Source organism: Drosophila bipectinata, chromosome 3R (assembly GCF_030179905.1).
Source record: "Drosophila bipectinata strain 14024-0381.07 chromosome 3R, DbipHiC1v2, whole genome shotgun sequence".
NCBI classification, from domain to species: domain Eukaryota; kingdom Metazoa; phylum Arthropoda; class Insecta; order Diptera; family Drosophilidae; genus Drosophila; species Drosophila bipectinata.
This window is the reverse complement of record NC_091739.1, coordinates 28,801,963-28,817,820: the sequence shown is the minus strand read 5'-3', so window position 1 is coordinate 28,817,820 and position 15,858 is coordinate 28,801,963. Positions and strand designations below refer to the sequence as shown.

The 15,858-nt window shown below is 43.2% G+C and overlaps 3 protein-coding genes and 4 non-coding genes across 10 annotated transcripts; 4 read left to right on the top strand and 3 right to left on the bottom strand.

Moving 5' to 3' along the window:
• Positions 1-1,318: 1,318 nt before the first annotated feature.
• TRNAS-GCU (transfer RNA serine (anticodon GCU)) lies at positions 1,319-1,400 on the top strand. The gene has a single exon. It is a non-coding gene; the product is annotated as a tRNA-Ser (tRNA).
• A 211-nt stretch (positions 1,401-1,611) lies between these two features.
• TRNAS-GCU (transfer RNA serine (anticodon GCU)) lies at positions 1,612-1,693 on the bottom strand. Its single transcript has one exon. It is a non-coding gene; the product is annotated as a tRNA-Ser (tRNA).
• A 201-nt stretch (positions 1,694-1,894) lies between these two features.
• On the bottom strand, positions 1,895-1,976 carry TRNAS-GCU (transfer RNA serine (anticodon GCU)). Its single transcript has one exon. It is a non-coding gene; the product is annotated as a tRNA-Ser (tRNA).
• Positions 1,977-2,284: 308 nt separating this feature from the next.
• TRNAS-GCU (transfer RNA serine (anticodon GCU)) lies at positions 2,285-2,366 on the top strand. The gene has a single exon. It is a non-coding gene; the product is annotated as a tRNA-Ser (tRNA).
• A 3,770-nt stretch (positions 2,367-6,136) lies between these two features.
• LOC108119749 (uncharacterized) lies at positions 6,137-9,719 on the top strand. Of its 4 annotated transcripts, none has more exons than XM_070281510.1 (2): positions 6,137-6,366; positions 9,148-9,719. In XM_070281510.1, exons 1-2 carry the CDS (start codon positions 6,356-6,358, stop codon positions 9,713-9,715), a joined length of 579 nt encoding a protein of 192 aa, XP_070137611.1. In that variant the 5' UTR covers positions 6,137-6,355; the 3' UTR covers positions 9,716-9,719. The 4 variants fall into 4 exon arrangements, with proteins under 4 accessions (XP_070137611.1, XP_017088561.2, XP_070137612.1 ...); XM_017233072.3 differs by lacking the exon at positions 6,137-6,366 and adding an exon at positions 6,423-7,044; XM_070281511.1 differs by lacking the exon at positions 6,137-6,366 and adding an exon at positions 8,209-8,278.
• Positions 9,720-10,684: 965 nt separating this feature from the next.
• Positions 10,685-13,397, top strand: LOC108119800 (IQ motif and ubiquitin-like domain-containing protein). Its single transcript, XM_017233175.3, has 7 exons — positions 10,685-11,222; positions 11,280-11,535; positions 11,590-11,807; positions 11,863-12,506; positions 12,563-12,675; positions 12,732-12,916; positions 12,973-13,397. The coding sequence occupies exons 1-7, from the start codon at positions 10,777-10,779 to the stop codon at positions 13,235-13,237; spliced, it is 2,127 nt and encodes a 708-aa protein (XP_017088664.2). The 5' UTR covers positions 10,685-10,776; the 3' UTR covers positions 13,238-13,397.
• On the bottom strand, positions 13,285-15,719 carry LOC108119801 (FAST kinase domain-containing protein 4). The gene is made up of 7 exons (XM_070282162.1): positions 15,586-15,719; positions 15,216-15,410; positions 14,434-15,153; positions 14,127-14,376; positions 13,794-14,068; positions 13,668-13,737; positions 13,285-13,611 (listed from the first exon to the last, which is right to left on the bottom strand). Exons 2-7 carry the CDS (start codon positions 15,388-15,390, stop codon positions 13,398-13,400), a joined length of 1,704 nt encoding a protein of 567 aa, XP_070138263.1. The 5' UTR covers positions 15,391-15,410; positions 15,586-15,719; the 3' UTR covers positions 13,285-13,397.
• Positions 15,720-15,858: the final 139 nt, after the last annotated feature.

Genomic DNA, 15,858 nt, shown 5'->3' with positions numbered 1-15,858 from the left:
GTTCGTGCTATACGTGTATGTGTGTTAGAGTGTGTTGGCCAAACCAAGCCCAACTTGGCCAAGCCCCGGCCATGCCACACGTAATTAGCCTTGGAATGTCCTTGTGCACGTGACTTGCCCCGCGGAAGGAGTCGCCATGGACCATGGTGTGGGGCTAAATATAAAACGCGCGTGCCTGCGGATCATCAAACTTGGCCACTTTCCTAACGAAGCCACGTTAGGTGACGATGCAGTCGATACACAAAGAGAAAAAAGGGTTCACAAAAATAATGATGTAATACGTTTTTCTTTTTTTCAAATATTAGTAAAGGGTTTTTGGGAAAATCTAAACTAACATATACATATAGTTATTAATAATTTTAAATATCTCATTTTTTTACTGTGTAAACTCGTAGTTCTTTTAAATGTAGGATTGCTAGTGGTATCGTAGTATCGGCATTCGGAACGTAAACAACTAACAGCTATCAGGCTGCGACTACAAGGGTTCATTAACACCAACTGACAGCCTGGACACAAACATGGCCCAAACAAAATGATGCTGTTGGCCAATTGCCATTTAAAAGGCCGTAGCTCTCCGACTCCATCTAGTATCTAGTATTTGTGTTTGTTCTCGTATTAAATCATCATCATCAGCATCTACCGACACACTCACTCGAGCATGGCCCATCTAAAGTAAACCACTTTTGTTTTTTACACCGAACCAGAGGAGATATAAAAAGAAATCGAAGCCAGTAGCCAGTAGCCAGTAGCCAGAAGACTCAAGACATAAGATCACCAGAGAAGTGGGTCAGAAGCGGCACGACCGACCGCCGGTCGAGAATCTGAATTTACGAAAACCCCTCCAGACGGGCTAGACAAACAAATTATTTGGCAAATAATAAGAAGAGCCTATCTCGAAGCAAGTACCCTGTAAAAGTTCATTGTCTTTCTCTAAGGAGGCTCCCAGGTATCTCTCGGAAGAATCCCAGGTATTCGCAGTCTCTAATACCCATCATATAACATCTTCCAAAACCTTAAGCTTCACTTAAGACGTAGCCCCCACACGTGCGGTACTCGGCTTTCTTTAATCGCAAATAAATAAACAATTTAAGCTTTTATTGCAATTATTTCCAACAATTGACACAATTAATGGAGAGTCTGCCAAAATAAACCAAACAAAGGCTTCCGGACAGTGTTTGGCCGAGACATCGAACAATATACTATAAAAATAGTTCGAGTACTTGATTTCATTTGCGGTTATCATTGGTTCTGTTGATAAGAACTTGGGGATGCGTTTGTTTCATTGGAAGTTTAGTTTTGTTTGAGGCCAGAACCAAGAGACGAGGTGGCCGAGAGGTTAAGGCGTTGGACTGCTAATCCAATGTGCTCTGCACGCGTGGGTTCGAATCCCATCCTCGTCGAACCCTTATTTTTTATTTCGTTATTTTTTATTTATAAGGGATAGAATAAATATCAAAAATATTTAATGGTCACTTTAGTTTTATGACAATACAGACAAAAAATTAATTTTCAGAAAATATAAAAAGTTTTTTTTTTATTTGAGTTTTAGACTCGAGGGTTAATGTGAATATATCCTTGCAACGTAATAAATTTTAACAAAAAAGAGATTCTCGACGAGGATGGGATTCGAACCCACGCGTGCAGAGCACATTGGATTAGCAGTCCAACGCCTTAACCTCTCGGCCACCTCGTCATATAAAAATAATCCTTTTCGAAACATTTTTTGAATTTAAAACTTAAGAAATTATGTTATATAATCATAAAATATGAAATTCAATTCTTAAATTTGGAAATCAAATCTGGTAACTTGATCTACAATAAACCTAAAATTAACTAGAAATATAAACCTAAAAAATAATACAAAAAAAACTTAAAAATTATCAAAAAATTTAGTCGACGAGGATGGGATTCGAACCCACGCGTGCAGAGCACATTGGATTAGCAGTCCAACGCCTTAACCACTCGGCCACCTCGTCCAGTGACGAGGGTAGGTCCATGTGCGCACTAGTCATTAGTGGCGGGAATGGAACTGTGTTATCGACTGTAAGCAGTGTACTCTGTTAATTAGAACATTGTGTTCGTGTTAAAGCTCTGTTAAATGATTTGTTCTGCTGTTAAATGCGCTATTGGGTCGACGTAATAAATAAAATAAATAATTGAATATAAAAGCATCTATAGTCGTAAATACTAGATGAGTTTTTCTTTATTAAGAACTTTTGCAAAAATATTTCGCAAATGAGCAAGTGGGTCACTAAAGAAGCATCTGGATACCAAGGTCGCATATGACGAGGTGGCCGAGAGGTTAAGGCGTTGGACTGCTAATCCAATGTGCTCTGCACGCGTGGGTTCGAATCCCATCCTCGTCGGTTTACTTTTTGCTCCCATTACTTATAGTTTTTATTTATTTTTTCCCAACGTTTAGTTAGTTCTTTTGCTACCGAAGTCCAAAAATAAACTTTTAAACACGGAGGACCATTAAAGCCGACACAATGCTCTGAAAAGCGAGATGCTTATCGCATTTCGATTGAAATTAACGTTTTACGGCCTTGGCATTAAAAACGCAATGAAAATAGATACATTGATAACGGCTTAAGTGTCGCCGATGATGCTGGCGTAAGCACTGGATGATTTTGGCCTTCTGATAAGCTATCCCGTGTGGAGGATGCTGGAATATGGCCCAGACGCACCAGCCCATCTCGGCCGGATGAATTCCCCAGAACCGAGAACCGAGAACGGAGAACGCAGATCAAGAGAGGTTTATTGACTCCGAACCCGACCAGAAGTCATCCCAAAGTGTGCCTTTCGAGACATTTAATGGCCCGGCTGTTTGGCCGCTCAAGGTCGGCTGGTTGAAATCGACCCTGGGTCGAATGAAATTCGCCAACCCGTGGCCATAGGCGTTTAAAAATGGCAAATTCCATTTTGCTAGTTTAGTATAGTATTGCGAACAATGCCCACTCACGAAATTAAATTCCAATTGAAGTAATAGTTGGCTTTTGCCAACCGAGCCAGCCCGGTGCGAGTCCAAAACAATATAAGCCGCCGTGTAATTAACGTAGTTTCCAATGATTTCTTTCTTCGTCCACCTGCCGGCTAATTAATGCATTTAACGCAATTACAATACACACATCCATGGGCATTTTCTGTTATATTTTCCCCAACATTCGGTTGGGGGGTTTTCATCTGCTTTTCCATTTTACTGGCCGACTACTGGCCAACTGGTTTTCAATTACGAAAAACGTACTTCTCGATCATTAATGATCGCAAAGGAAAATCGGTAAAGAATTTTTGCGCCATTCGACGGACGACGACGTGTTAAAATCTTTCCAGCCACTGAAAAAGGCCATAAAGTCATCATTAGCGATCTATGTATCTCATGGATTGTATATCTTTTTATCCATCTATCGTGTGCTCTGATTGTGCATGATTTTTGGAAAGCGGATCAACTTTATGACGATTATAAATCATTTGTTTTTTAATAAAAAGCTAATCTTAATTTGTATTTAATAATTTGAAACTCTTTAAGTTTTTTTAAGGGGCTTCCCCTTCATCATCTCACTCCCTCAATCTCACATTCTATTGTAGACAACCTCGAGAGCTCTTTCCCCGAAACCACTCGAGCACCCGGTTATGACTCAATAGACTCCAATAGGTAGCCAACAGTCTTGACTTTGATGGCAATCCATGGCCAATTCACAGCCAATCGCCCCCATTCGACGGAGGCCAAGCTCCAGTGACCATCGCAACGCCCATTTTGAACCTGCACCGTGCTCCCTGCTCCATGCTCCATGCCCCCGGGGACTTTCACAAATCCCGCGAAAAATTCACTAAACGTTTTGGAACGGATGAGCAAATATTGAATTTTGCGGCCGGGCAGTGGCAAGTGGCTGGTTGACTTGACTTGTCTTTTCCTTTCGTTACACTTTTCTTTTTGTGTGCGCTCCACAAATATTTGACTTTCGATGAAAGTGCTCAGACGTGGAGGCAGCCTGACCCCCATTCGAGGAGCTCAACGTATATCCCAGAAATGGCTAATCGACATGATTGGCATCGGTGGCATTGCATAAGCAACAACATTATTCCAAAGGCATCGCATCTTTCGAGATCGCACCAAAATCCGAGTTTATCTCCCCTGGCTTAATGCTAAAAACAAACCAAAGTACGGAGCCAGTGAGTCAGTTTTTATGGGCCGTACGCGGGTTTAACGAACTTGCGAATTTATCGACAATAAAAGATTCGCTATAATTGGCCCATATATAATCGTTTGCGATTTAAGCCGACTGATTAGTCCCCTCTTAGCTGTGACGTAGTGGCGGTGGGTGTTCCCGCCATTCATCTAAATGGATCTGCGGCTCTGTGTATCTTTATAAGCGGCTAATTAAAACGTTGCCAATGTAAATGATCCCTAAGACCCCCTTAGACCCCTTTGAATCCACGGTAGACCCCTTCCACCTGCCCCAAACAGACGGCGTGCTGGCGAATGCTTAAAAATTCAGTAGCCAAACACGCGAGCAGTTCCATGAGTGTGTGTGCCTGTCATTCAGGCCCAAAGGTAGGAGGGGGCCCGGGTCTAGACCCGAAGCATACCATCCAGCCAAGACTGGAACTGAGACTGCTGATGGGTTTGGCGAGGTCCGGGGCCCGTGCCCGGGCCATCTATCCGCATTGCTTCCGTCAGAATTAAACATATTACTCTTAATAATGCCTAAAACTCGGTTCACACACGACGCTCCAAATGAGATACATAGATGCACAGAAACACCTTGCAGATACACCGCTAGTATCGCACAGATACAGATACAGGAGCGCCTGGCGTTTGCAGCTTGTTCGTGATTTGTGTTGTCTAATCGTTAACAATTACTGATCCGCTCCGACTGCTCGTTTCTGTTCTGGTGCACCATCAGGAGCTATTGCAGATGCAGATGCGTGCCGGCAGCGATCTGTGAGAACGTGTATCTGTCAGATACAACGCCATTTGGCATGGGCCATGCGAGAGCTTACGCACTTCAACACACACTTCGTAGGTCTAATTGCCAACAGTTTTGCTGCCACGGCTAATTAATATTTAAAAGGGTCTTTACAGCCAGCCCAGAAGTTAGTTAGCCAGGCCCCGGATAGGTACTAGCACTATCATTAGTTTCAAGTATTTGCGGTTATGTCATTTGTTTAGTTTTCGGTTTGGATGGCTTGGGTTTTTGGGAGCCAAGTTTAGAGAGTCTCTGTGGTCTGGAAATGGTGAAAGACACCCATATGTGCGGCTGGGCCCTGGGAAAGTTGTGGTATGGAGTGGAAATGCCTTTATATAATCCCTCATTGTTAGTTGCTTTTACTTGTTTTAATTAACAGGCCATAAAACGGTGCTGCGAAGGGAAGCGATTTAATTAAAGCAGATTTGCCCAAATTTCGCCATAAATTATGACCATTTGGGCAGATTTACGGCTGCGCTTTTTGGTCCATTGGGTCAGAGGTAGATCAGAGGAAGATCTCTCCTTCTGACTACCAGCCCTCCCAGACTCCCAGCCAATCAGCGTCAACAGCTCACGCAAAGGTGTTTAAAGGAGTTCCTACAAACACCATTCCAATTAAATTATGATGAGGGCAAAAATCAAGATCCCTTCAAGCGCCACACGCACTGTCTCCGGCTGGGATGAAGTGCTGCCGGCCTGGTGGCCTGTCAATAAGCCAAACTAAAAAGGCATACTTGCATAGAACACCTCAGAAGCGAGGAGAACAGAAGCCCAGAGCCTACCTCAATGGAGGCTTCGTGTTACCGCCAACGGCTTTTGTTGTCGTAGGTTCATTTGTAACTAATTTGTGCACAACATGGGAGAGACAAAGGAGCCTGACAGCCCAGACTCTAGACCCCATTTCTCAGATCCCCTAACCCTTTGCAGACCTTCTTCCGAGGGTAGACTCAAAAAGAAGTACCTTAACCCTAAGGTAACCGTATCTATTTATCATTTCCATTTTAATTATTTGTTTATTTGACTTCGAAAGAAAACATAATAAAAATTTATTACAATTGCCGTATCATTGGCGGAAAATGCATTTTATTATACAAATGTTTATATCTAGCAAACTATTTATTTTAATTCAAATTATCAAATAATAAGACTTTAATTGCCGGGAAGAGCAGTCTTCCGGCAGATTCGCAAATAAATATATCACTTCTTGGACAAAGTGTTAAGGCAGCTGGCGGATTGCCCGACGAGGTGTAATCCAATCGAAAGCTGACTGACTGGTCAAGTGGTGTTGGATTTCCGGCCGTTCTGCAGCTCTGATCCAGAAACTCTGGACGTGAGTCTCGACTCCCCTAGAAATGCAAAACTGATGAATTTGTTTAGCAAATGGCAAAATGCGGAGCAGGTAAGGCAAATCCCACAAAGTGCAATTGCCAACTGTAACAGTAAGTGGACAAACAATAAACTGGCTAATTTATGGCCCGCTCATCATCGTCCGTCCAGCATCCGACCAGTTGGCGCATCGGCGTCTTCATCGTCTGGGTTTTGGACCTCACACAACAATAAATCCCAACTCCGGCAAGTGAACGCTCGCACTTCCAGTTGCCGCTGATGACGAAAGCAGCAACAGAAGCCGCAGCAGCAGCTGAAGCAGCGACGCCGGCCGACTGATTTTTGATTTAAGAAGAAAGAAGAGAAAAAACAAATTACAAACAGTCCGCAGATCTCATTTATTTGCCGCACGCCGAGGCGTTCACAACGTCGCGCTCAAGCTTACGAAAAAAAAAAAAGCACAAAAAGTCGGCAAAGCAGTGCGGAAAACTTCTAACACGGACGCGGAAAAAAAACTAAAAACAGCTACTCAAGTGAAAAAACGTTAGAAAACGTGCGCCTGCCATTACGCATAAATTAATTTCCACAATTTATTCAAGTACATAACGACTTCTAAAGACTAAGACTAAAAACAAAACGCAACAATCATCTTCGGTAGAAGGACACTTGAGCAATAAATTAACAAAAATTAATTAAAGAAACTTTTGCAATCAACTGATCCAACCGGCAGCTGCAGTTACAGCCATTTAAAGTGAGTGCGATTAGAATAAAGTCGCTTGTCCATTTGCAGTGTTTAATTATTTGCATTTGACGGCCGACGGGCGTCCGTTTATTAATAAGTTAATAATTACCGCCCCGTCCGCTGCGAGTTCGTTGCCTAAGTCTTTCGTTTTTCGTTGTTCACTTGCCGGAGAGGAGCGTGATATGATTAATCATATCCGAGGATAGGCTTTAACTAAGAAAACCTGAAAATGGCCTTGGCAATAATGTTAATATAACCGCCAAATACGACTGCCTAAGATAATTGAAGTCAGCCAGTGGACAAATTAAGACTTTCAAGTGTGTGAAATCCATTAGGCATTTTTTGTGGGCCCAAAAATAAAAACAATTAAATTGTAATGAACTTTTAAGCGACTGTGTGTGGTCTTAAATAAAAATATTTCTTAAATTCCGCTTTTTGTTCCATTATCACTTGAATTCCAAAGATCATATATCATGCGGGAAAACAAAGCAAATTTCTGTCATTTGTCTTTTTTTTGGCTTAGCACCAAAGTTTGACAAATCTGATATTAAATGAGAAAGAAATAAGGAATTTTATAGAATCTGAAAAAAATTAAATAAAAAATGTAAAGGATATAATTGTATTTATATCCTATTAGAAAAATTCAAATTGAATTATTTTCTTGATTTTTAGCAGCCCCTCTCAAAAGTCAATAAACTTAAAAGCAAAAATTTTCAAAAATTCCAAAAAATAAAACACGAAGGGTTAAAAAAAAGAGGGCGCCACCTAACATAGTGCTTGAGGGAATTCAGCCAGACACTAGAATTATCCGTAGACAAATGTCTATATCGGAACAAAAAATATATGTTCGACTGATTTGCATATCGCGGACAACCTGTTGAGGCGGGGGTCGGTACCGCAACGCCCCTAGTTAGCCCCAAAAATCGTGTCGGTGTTGGCTTGGTTTTTTCGGCCTTTGCGGCTGCGCGATGGCGATCAATTTGTTTTTACTGGCTCATTAATCACTGAAGCGTTGAAATCTCCGCCGCCAGATGGCGCTCGACGCGCTCATTAGCGTAATTGCTCTGCCAGCGTCGCAGTTGGCATCGCTGTCGGCGTCGCTTTGATTAGCGTGCATTAAATGCTTTCATTTAAATCAAATCGAAACGAAAATTATCTCAAACCTGGTGTGAGAGTGTCTACTGGCTGGCATGTGTGTGTGATGTGTGGCGTGTGTGGTGTTTGCTGTGTGGCTGTGGAGAACGTGAGAAACTTTACAATGTAAAGGCGAAACATTTTGCGCTTTGATGCGCACAGACAAAATTTATTTGTTATTAAATTATTCGGCTTTGGCATGTGACTTGCAGAAAATCGCACTGGCTATTATAATTATTATAAATGCGAGCGATCGAGTTGGCCACTTCGGTTGCCACCCCATCGATCACAGCCTTGAACAATCGCCACTCCCGTCGAGTGGGGCGTGGGTGGTGGCGGCACTCAGCACTTTCGATGCCTCTTTCTTACCTTGACACCCGATATTGCCTCTCACATTGCCTTATTTTTGTTTGCCACTGCAAGGCATGGATAATTTTTAGATTTCAAAGAGCATTCCAAACTGCCAATCAATAAAATTCTTATATATTTTGGAGCCGGTGATTGTTGTCTCATGAGCCAGTAAAATACAATAAAAAAAATTTTTTCTTGAAGCCTTATTATTATTCTTAAAGGAAAGCTATTTTAGTTTTAAAAGAACAAAACAAAAACAAAGTCAATCAATGATAAACAAAACAATAATCATTAGGCTAGCTTAGGTTTAGTATAAGAACTTAAGCCAAAAATTATTTATTCAAATTGCAAAATTTAAGATTTCTAAACTAAGATAATATGCAAAAATTATTCGTATACATTAGGCTAAGCGCTACCTAACAAATTTATTTAGACGAAGCTTGTGGCATAAATCAAAATGGTGCTATTTATAAAGATAAAGCTTTGTTTTTATTGAAGTAAGCCTTTTATTATAATCCATGCTTTATATTTCACTAATACAAAACTAACAAATCAAGAAGTTGGTTTAGAACTCTATATTATTTTACATATAAATAAAAAAAATATAAAATTGTTCCCCTTTTTCAGAATGTCACCCTTGCTGCCATTGGTAACTGTGCTCATCCTGGCCCATTTGGTCACAGCCCGACCCTATTCCTACGGTCCGCGATCAGAGGCATCACCTACGCGACTGCCAAACCGCATTGTGGTCCAGTCACCCTCTCTGGAGAACGTATACATGGACTATGTTGTGACTTCAAAGCCGCTGAACCTCCGCAAATACAACAAAAATGGCAGTAAGACGAAAAAAACGAAAAAGGATTCGAAAATCTATTACATTCCCGTACCTCCACTGCCCTTCCGCCACATACCCGGCATCGGTCTGGACTACCAGCCCATGAAGATCAATCCCATCCTTCCGGCCACTCAGGAGGTCCAGAAAAAGACGACAACCGTCCGACCCACGACATCGCGGCCTAAGCTGGACCACCGGAATCAGAACCCCAGCAAAGTTCTGAGGGTGCAGCACCACAAGGACTACTACTTCAATGGTCGTCCTTACCGACTGCAGGTGGCCCATGCCGATGCGAAATCCAAGCTGACGGCCGAAAACCTAAAGTCAAACTTTTATTATAATAAAAATATTATTTATTAATACCTATAAGATTAGTTAGCAAAAAATAATAATAACAAACAAAAAAATTGGAAACCCAGTAGTGTTTTGATTCGATTGGGGATAAGCTTCTTTGAAAAGACCCCGCCCAAAAGGGAAATGGCCAAAAACCTTTCAAGCGGATCGCGTTTCCTATGAGCCGAATTGACAAAACCCCCGAATTGGGTCAAAATCCAGCGAAATAGATGCGGAGAGGGGGCCCATTATGTTTGATGATAGTTGTATGGATCGTGATATAATAGTTAACCATCATGATTAAGTCAGCTTCCGCATCGGTAGCTCCGTTCGCCAGCAGCTCCGAATCATCTTCACGTGTGGCCCGGCCATCTTTCCAATCCATTTAGTAAAAGTAATTACTGTCACCGTTGTCTATTCGCATGCTAAATGTTTTGGCGTTGTGCAATCGATAATAATAAATAATAAGCCGATGAAATGTGGCTGATTGAACCGAACTAGCCAGATGCTGAATTTGGGCCAGTTTGAAATCTGGTGTTGGTATGCGAATGCGAATATTGGAGCTCATTAGATGATGTGGGGCTTTCACTTGTGGAAATCCAATGCGAGTGCGTGAGAAAATTAAAAGACAGTAGAACTTCTTCTTATCTAACTATAGCCTCGAACTATTAACCTGAAAATTGAGGCATTACATTTTATAAAATTTTTGCTAAAATATTTCCACTCTAGATTCGTGAAATGATGAAAATGTAACAATAATTTCTTATTGAGATTTTACATCAAATACGTTTTTTAAGCCAACTAATGATGGTTCGCACGCTCTAAGCTCCCCTGCCTCCACCCCGATAAATTAAGGGCCAGAACGGCTTTTTGGCCTACAAAGCGTTGTTGCCACAACAGGGCGCCTAGCAGCGGCCGCAAGGTTATTGAACAAATTCTGTGGCCACGTACCGCCGCCCATGGGCTATGGCCCTTTTTGAATCAATAAAAAACATCCCAGCAGGCAGTGAAGAGCTCCAATTTTGAATTAACGTAACTAGTCTTCAAACAATTACTCTTTTACTGACGAATATATTTTGTGTGGCAAGATGAGCGTCGAGGAGCGACCCCCAACGTTCGTGGCGAATGTACAGCTAAACGTGGATCCCAGCGAGCAGCCGAGGCTGGATCCCGGCTGCCCGCCTCCATTGGACTCTCGGACCGAATCTGATGAATTCCAATCGGACGAGTGCATTGTAGAGCTGGAGAATGTGACGGTCAAGTTCCGCATCTCTGAGGCGGACATAGTGGCCCAGGTGTATCCGAATTGCATGACTCTCTCGGAGATCAAGCAGGACATGGCCCGCAAGTTTGAAGTAGATCCATCATTGTTAATGCTGCGCCAGGATGGTCGGGTTCTGTGCGACTCCCTCCCACTGAACTCCACCGCCTTAGATGAGTTCGGTATCCACGAATTTCAGATGGAGCTGCGGTCCAACCAGAAACACGACAGTGACTCCTCAATGCCCAAATTGGACTTGGATGTTTACTACGAGTGAGCCAAATAAACAATAGTATATAATGCTTTGCAAAAATATATAATCCTTTGCAGCAAACACCGCCTGGCAGACTTCATCACAGTTCACATTTCCGCCGACGACACCGAGGATGGCCAGGCCAAAACCGTGGTGGTGGAAATAGAAAATGCGGCGATTGTGAAACCCTTTTTGTGCGGCTACAGGGACAAAATCAGTGGAAAGGAGTACCTGGATGCCTTCACCCAAACGGGTCCCTATTTCGACAAGATGAAGTTCAGGAAATACAAGTCCAGAGACACGCAGACTTGGGAGCACAAGGAAAAGACTCTGGTAAGTGATGCATAAAGCACTTCAGTTCACTTTACAAATCTAAATCCTCTCCAGAATACTGCCCATGAGCAATCAGTGCAATGCTTTCTAGATGGCGTCAATGTCCTGTATGTGTCCGCAGCCAATGACTTCACTATAATCCCTGGAAAGTACCAGACTTTCGCCCAGAAGCAACGGGCCGAGCGGAAGCTGGAGAAGGTTCTACTCATTCAGCGTAATTGGCGGCGCTGGATCCTCTGGAAGTACATCCGCTTGAGGGCTAAGGAATATCGGTGAGAAGAAATATTTGATTATCTAACAATTGATGAAAACATCCTTTAAAATCAGGCTCCTGGTCGATAATCGTGAGCAAGAGGACAAGCGATACGAAAAGTGCGTGGAGGAGCGAGTGGAGCGAAATGCAGTTCTGAAACAGTTTCCCAAAACCAAGGACGACTTTGACCTTCTTTTTGCCGAAGTTGGGCGCTGGAAAAAAGCAGAACTTAAAAGGATAACGGCCAACTACGAAGGTCCTGCCCGCATTGCTGAGGTGAACATCCTGCTGGACAAAGAGATCCAACTTTTAAATGGAGTGGAGCGCCAGCGCGACCTAGTCTTCAAGGCCATGGAGGACTTCCGCAACGAACAGCTGCTCAAGGAGATGGGTAAGCCTATCGAATGGATCGGCTACAAGGATTGCAAGATTCACATGGATTTGTTGAGCACACAACGGGTGCGTTTCCTAACCGAGATCTACAAGGATCTGAAGAAGCCGCGAAAAAAGCATGAACGCCTTGAGCTCCTCCGTCAAGTCATGACGGTTATCGCAGATGAGGCTTGTTATCCGAACTTTCCCGAGCTTTTCGACCTCTTCGATCGTGAGAAGAATCTGTTACTCTACACGACGTCCTCCGATGTGGAAATTTTGCGCAAGCGTCAGGCTATTCTCTTCTTTGACCTGATCAAGTTCACAAAGGGACCGCCAAAGAATCGTAAGTTTAGGTTTGAAGTTCGGTCTGAAACATATTAAGATTTCGGACCTTTTCAGGAACTCCCTCACGCATGTGCATCGTTTGCAAGAAGGTTAAGACCTTTGCGGAGTTTGCCATTCGCACCCGTCAGAGTCATGTGGATACCTGCAAGCACTGCTATTACCTCAAGGTTTCTTTTAAAATCCGAACCCAATTTAAAACTAAATTATATTTATTATTATTCAGCTCACTGCCACGGAGAACACAGTTTACCAATCGATTCTTAGATGTATCCATCGCGACGAGCGCAAACGCAAGTGCACCACATCCTTTGCTTTCGTGATGCAATCAGATGATGTCCGTCACATCATTGATAAAATCTGGCATGGACACTCGGCACTCAGCAAGTCGGAGAATCTTAGTGAGCTACGGTAAGTTTCTAAAAAATAGTACATTGGATGACCCTTTTATGAGGTAACTCGTATAGATTACCGCGATGGATCAAGAGCGATGACTGGGCCCCGTGGAACTGCATTTGCTTGACGGAGCGGGAGACCCGGGATCACTACAAGATCGATGATATCGCAAAGGTGTACGATCCAAAGTTTGTACTTCATGTAGGCAATCTGCACATGCTCGCACGCAGCCTGTTCCACACTCTAGCAGCCGTGGCCGTCGAATTCCAGGAAACCGGGCAGTGGTGGAAGGTCGGAATGAACCACCAACGCAGCAGCAATCTTGACGCCGTATAAATCATAATAACTCTTCAATGCCTTAACAACCGTCTCATAGTATCAACTCATTTTGGTTTAGCATGTAATAATTCATCGCCTAAGTTTACATTTACAAAATTTAAACAATTCCAATCTTGATCAAACATTACAAGGAAAATTATAAAAGCTACAACTTCAATTATTTGCTACTCGGTCCAAGTGCCTTAAACTTCGCCTCCAAATACTGAACACGCTTCAGTAACTTGTCACTGGTGCTAAACTCATTGTAGGGCACGGGTATAACATTATAGCCGCTCTTCTCGAGGAGATCGAACGTCAGATTCGTAACGCCGCTGGCACTTCGATGCGTTCCGTGGCAAATGTCATGGAAGTCGATCACCATCAAGGCCACCCTAAAATATACCAAAGTAAGTAACCAAAATCCAAAAAGATTCTTTGAATAGGATACCTAATGGCTTTGGGGTTTTCCTTGTCCAGGGGCAGCGGATTCTTATTCGCATCAAACTGACAAATTGCATCTACGAGAAAATTAGTTATAGTCTTTGAATTATAACTATTGAATACATTTTCTTACCTATTAGGAAACCCATTTTGCTATCCACCGCCGTCTGTACATGATTGGTGGACGGCAGTAGACTTTTAAGAGCATCCAGCATGCCATTGACAAGAACCTGCTTCGCTTTTGGATGCGCCATGAGAACCTCGTAGGCAGGACTATCGGCAGGCAGAAGTGGTCCTTTGTAATCTGTGGCCAAGAGCTGAGCATAACTGTTTAGGTTGAGTAGCCTCATTTTAGAGGTCGCTGTCACTCCTGATTTATCCTTGGCTAGTTTCTCAAGGAATTCGGGACTACAAGAAACAAAATTTATGAATTAAATAGTTTTATAGCTTGACGCAGTAAGCTAACCTTAGAACTGAAGCCAGATGGTTTTGTTCCACCAGTCCCAACATCGTGAGGGACCAGACGAAGCTCAACCACTCGGACTGCTTTGTAAAGTCTTCTCTTACAATGGATTTTACAAGCTTTTTGCTCACTTCTTCAAGCTGCGAACTTTTGAAATTCAGCAAGGCAGAGGTGAAGAAATAGGCGCTGACGTCCTGTGGGCGGCAGATTTCACTGTTCTTAAGGATCCACTGTGTCAGCGATTCCAGGATGTCTACATGAAACAATTGTTATCAAGATTTTGAATAATTTTAAAGATAGTGCCACATACCCAAGTCTCTGTAGCGCAAAATGCCCAGGCTGGTAAGTATGGATCCCACTACGGCAGACTTTTCCACGTTCTTGGGCAGCACCGATTGGACATCCGCACACACCTTGGCGCCCAGCACCGAGTCTTGGAAATTAAGCGTGGACATGGCATACAGAACATCCGCCGACTGTTTTAGATCCAGGGTTTCCGAGGCGCTGCTAATATTAAAGGCCAGTGAGCGAAGCAATGGTGTACTTCTTCGCTTTCTTTGGGCAAGCGTGCTCATAACCTTCACCATCTGGGGCAGGCTAATACTAGCTATTAACTTGGCAGCCTCATCGTCCCCCGCAACGCCCAAAACAGTGTTCAGATCGTCCGTGCGGAAGCCGGAAATCCGTTTAACTGCACTATTGCCATCTCCGGATATCTTATTTCCATTTCCGTTTCCAGAAGCCGCATTCTTTGGAACAGTGCGTCCTAGCATACGGCAGATCCGTAGAAACCTGGTATCGTTCTCAAACTCGGATATCTTTACCCGATCAATGGTACTCCAATCCGCCAGAATCGACACGATTTTAAGGGCATGCTTGCGGGAGAAGGCAGCATTGTTTTCTGTGATAGCCAAGAGGCCATTGACTGTCTTGGCGTTTATAATACGCTCTTCAATGTTGTTAGATGCAGGGCTTCGCTTATCATCTTTGTCATTCCTCAAGGACTCGAAGGCAGCAGCCACCATTTGACCTTAAAGTAAAGTTGGAATATTCCTTTATCTATATTTTCGAATTGGATCATGGAATGTTTACCCTTTGGCTTCTTGGGGGCCGATTCTGTTGCCGGGGTGCGTGGGGCTTCCACAGGTTCCACAGCATCCGCCGGCTGGCTAGTACCCGTAGCCATCGTCCGGAGACTGCTGTTGAAGGTGGTCCGGCGGTATAGCTGCTGGACCATATTGCCGGCGAATCGTTGCAGTCCCAACATTTTCGGTCACTCCTCACGCTGCAAGAACCACATAGAAGTTTACATAACCTTTTTGTTTACATTTTTTACGACCCATAACAAGCCGGGGGTAGTTTTCCCAATCGGGTGATACTTTGCCCAGCATTATAGTCAATATATTTCGAAAAATCAATTGAGTTTCATTTAGAATTGTTTAAATAAAAGGATAACTTTCCTATTAGACGAGAATCCACAGATGACGGCACTGTCGGCAGCTGATGCTAGTGTTGGCCAACGCTCGCCACCAAAAGTAAAGACGACTTGCAGCACTGTCCAGTTTCTGCGCTTTGCAACACTACAGGACGACAGCTCACCAAAAAATTTGCTGCTGTGATTTTGTTTTACAATTTTGGTTTAAATTTTTACATTTTTGTTTGGCGGAGAGCGCGGTCCGAATGCAGCTGGTAGACGGTTAAACAAAGTGCGCAATTTCCATGCAAAAGTGTAACA

Excerpts from the sequence above, each read along its gene's own strand:
- LOC108119800 (XM_017233175.3), top strand. The coding sequence starts at position 10,777 with ATGAGCGTCGAGGAGCGACCCCCAACGTTCGTGGCGAATGTACAGCTA. Across the intron at positions 11,536-11,589 it reads AGCACAAGGAAAAGACTCTG|AATACTGCCCATGAGCAATC; the intron begins GTAAGTGATGCA and ends AATCCTCTCCAG. Across the intron at positions 12,676-12,731 it reads AGCACTGCTATTACCTCAAG|CTCACTGCCACGGAGAACAC; the intron begins GTTTCTTTTAAA and ends ATTATTATTCAG.
- LOC108119801 (XM_070282162.1), bottom strand. The coding sequence starts at position 15,390 with ATGTTGGGACTGCAACGATTCGCCGGCAATATGGTCCAGCAGCTATAC. Across the intron at positions 14,069-14,126 it reads CATCTGGCTTCAGTTCTAAG|TCCCGAATTCCTTGAGAAAC; the intron begins GTTAGCTTACTG and ends TGTTTCTTGTAG. Across the intron at positions 13,612-13,667 it reads GAAAACCCCAAAGCCATTAG|GGTGGCCTTGATGGTGATCG; the intron begins GTATCCTATTCA and ends GGTATATTTTAG.